At 36.4% G+C, this 10,666-nt stretch overlaps 1 protein-coding gene and 1 long non-coding RNA gene across 8 annotated transcripts; both read right to left on the bottom strand.

Annotated features, from left to right (window-relative positions):
- Positions 1-1,343: 1,343 nt before the first annotated feature.
- On the bottom strand, positions 1,344-2,896 carry LOC142174924 (uncharacterized). Its single transcript, XM_075241335.1, has 2 exons — positions 2,235-2,896; positions 1,344-2,162 (listed from the first exon to the last, which is right to left on the bottom strand). Exons 1-2 carry the CDS (start codon positions 2,593-2,595, stop codon positions 1,909-1,911), a joined length of 615 nt encoding a protein of 204 aa, XP_075097436.1. The 5' UTR covers positions 2,596-2,896; the 3' UTR covers positions 1,344-1,908.
- A 2,811-nt stretch (positions 2,897-5,707) lies between these two features.
- Positions 5,708-10,261, bottom strand: LOC107787285 (uncharacterized). Of its 7 annotated transcripts, none has more exons than XR_012707694.1 (4): positions 9,808-10,261; positions 9,117-9,230; positions 8,065-9,015; positions 5,708-6,062 (listed from the first exon to the last, which is right to left on the bottom strand). It is a non-coding gene; the product is annotated as an uncharacterized LOC107787285 (long non-coding RNA). The 7 variants fall into 7 exon arrangements; XR_012707693.1 differs by having other exon boundaries at positions 5,708-8,181; positions 8,322-9,015; positions 9,808-10,259; XR_001648360.2 differs by having other exon boundaries at positions 5,708-8,468; positions 8,633-9,015; positions 9,808-10,258.
- Between the last annotated feature and the right edge of the window lie 405 nt (positions 10,262-10,666).

The following is a 10,666-nucleotide window of genomic DNA, read 5'->3' as shown; positions in this document are numbered from 1 at the left end:
CAGGTTGTTCCATGTAGATTTCTTCCTCCAACTCTCCATTTAAAAAGGCCGTCTTTACATCCATTTGATAAATTTCAAGACCATAAACTGTAGCTAACGCTACTAATAATCGTATGGACGTAATTCTTGTAACTAGAGAGTATGTATCAAAATAGTCAAGACCTTCTCATTGTCTATACCCTTTGACTACAAGTCTTGCCTTATATTTGTCAATAGTGCCATCATCTTTCATTTTCCTCTTAAAGATCCACTTAGAATCCAATGGTTTATTTCCAGGAGGAAGATCAACCAATTCCCATGTATAGTTGTTCCATATGGATTCTATTTCACTATTGACTGTCTCTTTCCATAACAATGATTCCAAAGAAGACATAGCTTCTTTAAATGTTTGAGGCTCATTTTCCAATAAGAAAGTCACAAAATCTGGTCCAAATGAAATAAACGTTCTTTGAGTCTTGGATCCTCCTAGTTAAGTGTACTTTCTTTTGTTTCTTCTCGAGGTCGTTTAGATCCTTCACCAATCGACTCACATTCCTTTTTATACGGATATATATTTTCAAAGAACTCAACATTATTTGATTCTATAACCCTATTATTATGAATGTCGGGATTTTCTGATTTATGAACCAGAAATCGATATGCTTTACTATTAGTCGCATATCCTATGAAAACACAATCAACAGTTTTCGGTCCTATTTTTACCCTTTTGGGTTTAGGAACTTGCACTTTTGCCAAACACCCCCACACTTTAAAATAATTCAAGTTAGGCTTCCTTCCTTTCAATTTTTCATATGGAATGGATTGTGTTTTGCTATGGGGTACTCGATTTAGTGAACATTCCTTTAATGAACATTCTTTCTTTCTGCAATCCCATTGGATTGGGACGTGTAAGGGGCCGTTGTTTGATGAATAATTCTATATTCTAAACATATTTGTTCAAAAGGAGATTGATATTCACCACCCCTATCACTTCTTATTATTTTGATTTTCTTGTTAAGTTGCATTTCAACTTCATTTTTGTATTGCTTGAATGTGTCTATTGCTTCATCTTTACTATTAAGTAAGTAAACAACTATCGTCAATAAAGTTATGAAATACTTCTTTCCACCGCGAGATGGTATTGACTTCATGTCACAAATATCTGTGTGAATTAAGTCTAAAGGATTTGAATTCCTTTCAACTGACTTATAAGGATGCTTAACATACTTAGATTCCACACATACTTGATATTTTGATTTGTCACATTCAAACTTAGGAAATACTTCCAAATTAATCTTTTTTCACAAGGTTTTATAATTAACATGACTCAAACGTATATGCCATATTCATTTGACTCAAGTAAGTAAGACGAAGATGAAATTTTATTATTATTTTCAACAACCATTACATTCAGCCTGAAAAGGCCCTCAGTGAGGTAACATTTTCCTACAAACATTTCATTCTTACTTATTACAACCTTATCGGAAATAAAAATACATTTAAAACCATTCTTAACAAGAAGTCCAGTAGAGAGTAAATTCTTCCTAATCTCGGGAACATGAAGGACGTTGTTCAAAGTCACCACTTTGCTGGAAGTCATTTTGAGAAATATCTTCCCACATCCTTCAAACTTGGCCTCTGCAGCATTTCCCATAGAAATCGTCTCATTGGGTCTAACAGGAGCATAAGTAGCAAAAGCTTCTTTAACAACACAAACATGGCGAGTGGCTCCAGAATCAATCCACCACTCTTTAGGATTGCCCACCAAGTTGCATTCGGAAAGTATGACACATAAGTCATCAACATCATCATGCTTTTCAACCATGTTTGCTAGACCTTTCTTCTTGTCTTTTTTTGGAGCATGACACTCCGTAGATTTGTGTCCGGTTTTTTCACAGTTGTAGCAGTTTCCACTGAACCGCTTCTTGCTTAGGTTGTATTTCGGTCCAGAAGCCTTCTTCCTCTTTTTGTTCTCTTCAATAACATTTGCTCCATTATTGTTGAGTTTCCACGGCCTCTCTTTTCAGCAGTTTTGTTGTCCTCTTCGATTCTCAACCGAACAATGAGATCTTCAAGGGACATCTCCTTGCGTTTATGTTTCAAGTAGTTTTTGAAGTCCTTCCACAAAGGAGGCAACTTCTCAATCATCGCTGCTACTTGGAATGCTTCATTGATGACAAGACCTTCAATGAAATTTCTGTTAGTAAAAATACTAAGATTACTAATTTCAACATCAATATTAATTTGATTTATACCTTCAGCAAGGAGATCGTGAATAATCACTTGCAATTCCTGGACTTGGGTAATACCAGACTTGTTATCTACCATTTTGTAGTCCAAAAACTTTGCAGCAACAAACTTTTTCAACCCGGCATCTTCGATTTTGTATTTCTTTTCAAGCGTAATCCACAGTTTTTTTGACATTTCCACGCCACTGTTGACGTTATACAAAGTATCCTCTAGCCCGCTTAGAATATAATTCTTGCACAAAAAAGTTGAATGCTTCCACACCTCAATCACGAGAAAACGTTCAGTTTCTGGAGTTTCATCGGACAGCACAGAAACATCTTCCTTGATGAACTTCTGGAGACTTAGAGTAGTCAAATAGAAGAACATCTTTTGCTCCCAACGCTTGAAATCAATCCCGAAAAATTTTCGGGTTTCTCTGCCGGTGCCAATGCTGTCGGTGTTGTTCGGCTCGTTGAGGCATTGGCAGTCACCATCGGAACAGCTTGGTTTTCGTTATTATTAGTCATTTCTGTAAAAGAATGACACAAACGTTAAAATCACGTAGATTTTAATCTCCAATAGAGTACAAAACCACAAAGGTTTTACTCTCCAGAAACAGTGAGTACAAATACAGAAAATAGTTAAATTCCTTAAGCTTGTTAGTAAATTGTATTTGTAAAATAATTCTGGAAATATAAATGAACATAAACAGAAATGAACATAAACAGAAGTGAACAATGAAATAACAGAAAACCAATTCGAGCCCACTGAATTCATAGTGTTTCCTTAAGGAATTTAATCCCCTTCTAGTACCCAAAGTTATGGATTATTTCCTCCCATGATAGAACGAATTACACACAGGTGTAGTGGTACTTCAAACCCCAGTGTTTCAGCGAACACAAAGTTCGGTAGCAAATCACATTTACTATTGCTTTGTTTGATACTAAAAGTATGCAGAAGAAGGAGGAGAAACTCAGAAAATCGTAGTGAAATTCTGAGTAGCATAGTGTTGTATTTATAGCCAAAGTTGGGCTGAAATCTGAAGATGTGCAATTCTTCAGAATGGTTGTTTCTACAAAACGGCCACAACATAAATGCCATTACATAAATGACTATTTACTCAACACTAAAGAGGGAAAATTGGAGAGGGTAAGTTAATTTTCGATCGAAAAAGTTAATCAATCCATCATTTGACCAAATCCGAAGCCGAGCCGAGCGACGACGACGACGCGAGGCTTGCCTTCTTCTTAACTCTGTAAGAGCTAGAAGAAGAGCAATTGCTTATATACCTATAAAAAACCTCTTCCTCTTCCAATATGGGACATTGTCCATTTACCAAGGAGGGAAACTTAAAATTTCACTCAAAACTTTCATTTCCCTTCATTTCTCATTCACCCTCTTTTAAGTATTTAATATATTAATTAAATACATTAAAAACCCAACAATATCCAAATATCAAAGAAAGGAAAAAGTGTAATTCCTTTCGTTTCTTCTACACCGTCTGAATTCTGAAACAAATTGTGAAGATTTTGACTAGGACCTGATCACTTGTGTATCTTTTGGCAAAGAAATGCAAATGTAAAGGTAATATTTATGATCTTTGCATTAGATACGAATCGGATACTTCTAGTTATGCACTAGTAAAAAGTATCAACATACAAATTAAACATAATACTCACATTTTCATGGCTTTGAACATGAGATATAAGATATTCCTATTAGATTAGAAGTCAAGGCAAGACTAAAGACTTTCATTAGCCTTTACTATAGATTTTGTTTGCTGAATCTTGTTTTCATCTTACCTAAAATTCAAACACACTAACACAAAATTCACGGTAGTAGAAGCAGATAAGGCTCATACTTTGGCAATGATTCTGATTCTTGTTATTATTATCATAAGGCATCGGACACCCAAATGTGAGGTGGTTGAAGACCAGTACCTCCAGGAAAAGCTAAGAAGCAACAAGCTAGCATTCACCACATACCAAAATCGTAAAAAGAAAAGTGATAATTATTCATTCAGGATTTCTTTGTGCTCTCAATTTGGGATTTCGTTCTCTGTTGTCTGAACTGTTGGGGCAATTCCACGTGTTTCCCACCATATATCTTCTCTGGTTCACTCTTTTTTCACACCATTTAGTCAAAATTGGACACTGCCATAACGGGAATTGTCATCCCCATAATCTTGTTTCTTTCTTGTGAACGTTACTTCGTGGTTTTGGCAACTTGGAACTGTTCGATGGTCATCATTGATTAAATCTGTGGCAGCTTCGATTCCTCCCATATCTTTCAAGATCTACTTGATATTCTTCTCATACAAATTCTGCCACACCATTCCAAGTAATCCAACCGGACTTTTGGTAGTCAAAGTATACAAATACCGGGTTAGGACACTCAAGGGTAGGGCTGTGCATTTGGATCGGATATCCGAAATCCGATCCGATCCACTCTATTTCGGATTTTCGGATTTCAAATTTCGAATTTTCGGATTGGATATGGATTGTGTTTTATGAAATTTCGGATTTTCGGATTGGATTCGGATTGGTATGATTTTAATCCGATCCGATCCGATATCCGAATTATATGTACCTATATAAATACACACTAAAATTTTAGGGTTATGCTTATTCATTTTTCACACACCCCCTCACTCACTTAGATTTTTCCGCCTCTCTTGCACTTCTCTTCAGTGAAGACTAAAAGAGTCTCAATGACTCAAACTTCCGATTTTACTTTGATTTTATGTCTCTTTCTTCCGCCTCACTTCTCTTCTCTTCTTTCTTTTATGTCTATTTCATGTTCTATTCTTCAACTTTTGATTTTATTTTGATTTTTTTGTTTGTTTTGGTAGATGGAAGATGAGATAGAGACACCGAATGAACTTTAAATTGTTGAAATTTCTTGTGACAATCCGATCCGACAATCCGAAAAATTATCCGATCCAAAGTTTAAAATCCGATCCAATCCAATGTTAATTCGGATCGGATTCGGATTGCCCTTTCCAGAATCCAAAATCCGAAATTCGAATCCGAAATAGGCTAAATCCGATCCAATCCGATCCGTGCACAGCCCTACTCAAGGGGTGGCCGGGTGGTTGATAAAAGTGGAATATAAACCATTAGAGAGCCCAAAGTTCGAATTCCAATAAAAACAAAATGTTAGGTAATTTTTTATCATCTACCTAAGCCTTGACGGAGAGTTAAGGTATTTGTGCTCGTAAAAAATAACAAATATTTTGTGGAATAGTCAAAATGCGTAAAAGCTAGCAAAATTGTATGGATGCTAGACTTAAAAAGTTGACGAGTGTTAATCTGCTTTTAAAACGGAGTCAATCTGAACCACCAATTTTGACTTTAGGCAAGGAACAATAACACCATTGACTGAAACTTATCCACGCCCACGGGCAATAGTTGCACCTAGTCTAGCAAGTGGCATTCAATAGTTGAATTATGCATTTGTTAGCAGAAAATTTGCAACTCTCTCAGAATCATACACAGGCTAATTGGAAAATATATTGGATTAAGTACAATTGAATATCCTTCAAAATGGAACAACATAAACATGACATTTAAATGTAAATTAAAATTACGAATATTCATATTTTTCACAGAAGATATGAGTCCTAACTTAGTGAAACATGGAGCTTTTTTCTCACATGAGAAGACACGGCACAAGCTGGAGAAGACAGTACTCATCAACACGAAGGATAATCAAAGGAGTTAGTATCTAGGTTAGAGCTCAACGAAGAATTTTCAAATCCATTGAGCTATGACGTGTATGATGCACAACCAACTCATTATTCTGTCTTTATAAAATGTGCAGCAAGTAGTTTTGCTACTTCGAATCCAGTGAAGCTGCAAACATGAAACAGTTCTTTCAACTTCTCATCACATGTTATTATCCTCTTATCAGATGGATCCTTCAAGGTCCAGAAAGAAAACAGTGAGCCAATCAGAGAAGAACAGAAAGTTCAAATATTATTGAAGCTGACGATGCAACAGGCATCACACAACCAAATGTCGCAATGAACCCTTGCCCACACAACAATCCCCACCATATAATGCGCGCTGAAAAAGTTGGGTATCAACAGATGTCAATATCATTCAGTTTACAGAGAGCTGATATCCAAGGTATATATGTGCTCGTCTTGAGTTACTTCTAGAAGCAAAGACTAGTGTTTGGGTTTGGCCTAGCTGGGAAGTGATGCACTTAAATATTAATGAAACCACCTAGTTCCGGAGACGGACCTATGCTATACTGAGAGGGGCTACCGGCACCCATAAAGTTCGGCAAAACATCTATGTATACATGTATATATCATTAGAAAATAGTGATATATCAATAGTGAGCACCCTATATACAAACTAAAGCAGATTTTGGTTGAATCCAAAAGTGCACCCCCGACTTTCAAATCCTGGGTCCGCTTCTGCCTAGTTGAAGGGTCTGTCCTAGGAGGAGGATTTTGAGGTTGTGCTTCATTCAGCTTTCTTGGCGTAACTGGTAAAGTTGTTGCCTTTGTGACCAGCAGGTCACGGGTTCGAGCTATGGAAACAACCTCTTGCAGAAATGCAGGATAAGGTTGCGTACAATAGATATTGTGGTCCGACCCTTCCCCGAACCCCACGCATAACGGAAGCTTAGTGCACCGGACTGCCCGTTTTTGCTTCATTCAACTATACTAGGATGCAAGAAAATGAACTGTTTCGTCATTTAACCTGCTTTGTAGCTATCTATAACTCAATCCAGGAGAACTTCACGGTCTAAAACAATGCATTTTGCCTCTGGGAAAAACAGTATGTTCATGTACCTAATACTCCAAATGACCAACAAAGTTTCTCATAGAATAAACAGCTAATGCAAGCCAAGCATAAACAAAGTACATAAGCAACTACCGAGATGTCTACACTGAATGTGGATTCAGAAAAATATTTTTTCCAGTAGATTTAACTGCTTTTAACAAGGATAACGGGGTAATGAGGAGGTTGATCAAGAGTAATTAATGTGGGGGAATGCAAGCAAGCATGTCCGGTTTCATTGTTTAGAATTTTGCGATTTCTAAACCTGCTTTACACTACAAGAAACCAGTTACTTTGTGGGAGTTTTTTGGTCAAATTGTGACGGGGTTTGACTCCCACAAAAAGAATTGTGGCGGTTTCTAGAGTGCCGCAGTTACCTGTGCCACGAGCATTATTCCGGCGGATTTTTAAAACCTCTATAACAACCGCCACAAAATGAATTTTTAATTTGTGGGGGTTTGAAAGATAATTAATACTAGTTTAAAACCCCCGCAATCTTTGATAAACAAAGGGAAGCAACCCATACTATAATTTAGCTCCTGCTACCTTAGTCTTATGATAAAAGATGGCCTTAAATATTTTTGCAGGAAAACTACGTTTTGTTGGAGTAGTGCGGGAAAGCAGCAGGAGCTGAAGTAAAGATCAAGTCATCAAGGCTTACTTATTCCCTTGTTGATTAGAAAGGACGAGCAGCAGTAACCAAAATTAGACAGAAATCATAAAGCAAAAGGCTTTTTACTTCCCCTACACTCATACCAAATAAAATACAGGAAAAGATAAACACCTCCCCTGGGGGAAATAAATTAAAAAATACAGTTCTCCTCGAGTAGACCTAAAAATACAACTTCCGATCGAAAAGTCTTTTTGAATTTAAAACAATGGTTTCTCCGGAAACTTTTTCGGATAAACTGATTATTTCGCAGTTAAGAACCTTTGACCAAATAATAGTGGACATTTATATACTGGCGTCATGTAAGTCGGAGCCACAGTATGTATGTAGAAGTCCTATGTGTCGCAATGTATTGCTAGTGAGAACCTTTAAAAAACTCTCAAAAATTACCTGCCTAAACCAAGCAGGATTCAAGAATTAATGCATTGCTGATTGCCCAACAGAATGAAATTCGGCTCGGACCAGAAAGATCGACACGTTACGAGGATGCCAAGCTTTCAAGAAAATCTTTCAAAAGCAAGAAGTATAAGATTGTCAATCATAGACACACTATGTCGTCCTTTAGGTTAGTTTTCAAAATTCAGAATTCAGAGAGAGGAGAGAGAATAAATGGGATTGCTCCAAAGGAGATAGAACAGAACCAATACCTAGAATTGACGACTACCTGCAAGTTACTTAACAACGTTGGACCGTGGCAATTCAGTCTCTCCTGTACCAAGAAACTTAACCAGAGCATGAGAAAGCAAGAATTCCTGAATTGTGCCGCTTTTCCTTTCTCATTGGTTCATCTGAATCTATAATGAGATAAAGCAGGTTTAAGAAATGTCGTTACAAACACTACCAGGGGATATCTAAGAGATTAAGCGCGCGAGTTCTTAGCAATTGTTTTGGCGAGGCATTAATAAGCAGACAAATTTCAGAACTGCAAAAGACATAACATTGTCCAAGTATACTTTACGTGGAGTTATTGCCTTCATCCTCTTCCTGTTCTGTCGCTTTTTCTTTTCTACGGAATTTCCAGACGCCAAAAGCTGTTACTATGGAAATCAATTCGTAGTTAAGTATACTGGACAAGCAAAATGCATGAATTATAAATAACATCAAGAAGTCAGCACTAAAAGCGGATATTAAATTTTAAGGCCTAAGAAGAGAAGAGTTTCCATTACCACCATCAGAATCCAAAGGCCAGATATGTTTAGCTAGGGCTTTGTTCATTTGGAAAATGTCCAGTTTATCCACACTAAAAAGCTCACAGATTTTGCCATCACAGTTTATAATCCGTCTATTTGCTGGATCTTGCAAATTATTTTCGCGAATATAGTTCCACAATTTCTTCACTACCTTCATTAAACAAATAAAAGGTCAGTTGCACGCGGTAATACCAATGGCGACAGGGGTTTAGAGAAGGAAAAAAGAGAAAGAAGCATCATGAATTTGTGAACCTCTGTACTTGCTAATTCTGCTTCCCAGTAAACTTCTGAAGTTGTGGAGAAAGGCTACATACTTTGCTAAATCCGCCACCACTCTTTTCGCCACTTACATTCTTCTTACCAGACCTAATAAGGTGTAAACCATCGTCAGTTCAACCAGGATAGCCTACACTACGCATAAGGCATCTGCTAGATATATCTATGCACGATAACATGATTTATGCGTAAACAAGATGAAGAACTACAGCAGAAAACCTCATCTAATATTTTACTTATTTGAAAGAAAAAAAACTCATTTGATATTTTAATTGCCGGAAACGTACAGGAGGTACTATGTGAGAAAGTTTTACTTAAAATTTCATGCGTGAAGTTAAGAATGCCAATTTAAGCAAGGAGAAGCATAATTGTACTCTCCGTTCCAATTTATATGACATTATTCACTTCGAAAGTCAATTTGACTAATCTTTGTGTTAAATTATATTATATCAATTAAATATTTCAAAATTTAAATTTAAATATTCAAAAAACTATAGTGAAATTACTATAAGTTAGCATTTCTTGATGACGAAAAATAAATTCGAAATGTTGGTCTAGAAAAGTAAAAAATGCCAGGTAAATTGGAAGATAGAGTATTGATTAAGTTAACAAGAAACATTATCACAGAAATTAAAATTGCAATGGCACATCCAATGGACATACATACATGCAAAAAGTTTGATATACATTAAAACAGCCTACTTCTTCTCCATATAACTTGCTTCCGATTTCACTTCCGCAGATTGTGGGACAAGTCAATTCCAAAATCTTCCTCCAGTTTCCACCCAACGATGGAGGTTTTTATCGTGTTGAGGTCCGATGTACTTAGGAAATCCCGTAGCTGGCGGATGAGCTTCAAGTCCGATATCATATTTTTCCTCCGGTTGCCGTTAACTTTACGTTTCAATGAAACTAGTAATTTTGAAGAGAAAAATATAACTCGCTGACTGACTTGAATTGCCGAATTATTAGCGAAGTTGAAGGGAAATTATGGCCCGTACTTATTTTGTCTAAAAAATTCAAATTAAAAATCTTAACTTGACCAAAAAGGGTCGGTTGGCTAAATATGCCACTCTCACCTGAACGGTGAGTGCAAGACATATGGCCGACATAATTTGTGGAATTTTCATAGGGTGAAAAAAAAAAAAAACCCTTCAGAATCTTGCGTCCTGAAAAATTGAAAATTCAGGACCAAATAGCAAGTGTCATTGAGGCTGTGGCAGCAGTGAAATAGTGAAAGTAAATTTTCTTTTTTCTCCCTTCGAGGAATTTACATAGAATACAACTCTTTAAAAACTTATTTATATTTTTTACAACTGTTTTAATAAAATTACTTTTAGTACAACTTTTTTTTAAAATCATACCTTTTTAATTCCTAAAAGCTCTCCGTGATATTATCTTTGATGTTTTATACTTCAATGCCACACAAGAGGTGGGTGATTTGTATGGTGTCCAATTTTTTGCTTAACCTGATTATAGAAGGGTCTGGTTCTTCTATGTGTTACAACTACTACTGTTGCGGAATA

Source organism: Nicotiana tabacum, chromosome 3 (genome assembly GCF_000715075.1).
Source record: "Nicotiana tabacum cultivar K326 chromosome 3, ASM71507v2, whole genome shotgun sequence".
NCBI classification, from domain to species: Eukaryota; Viridiplantae; Streptophyta; class Magnoliopsida; order Solanales; family Solanaceae; genus Nicotiana; species Nicotiana tabacum.
Note: the sequence above shows the minus strand (reverse complement) of the source record. Positions and strands in the feature narration are given on the sequence as shown.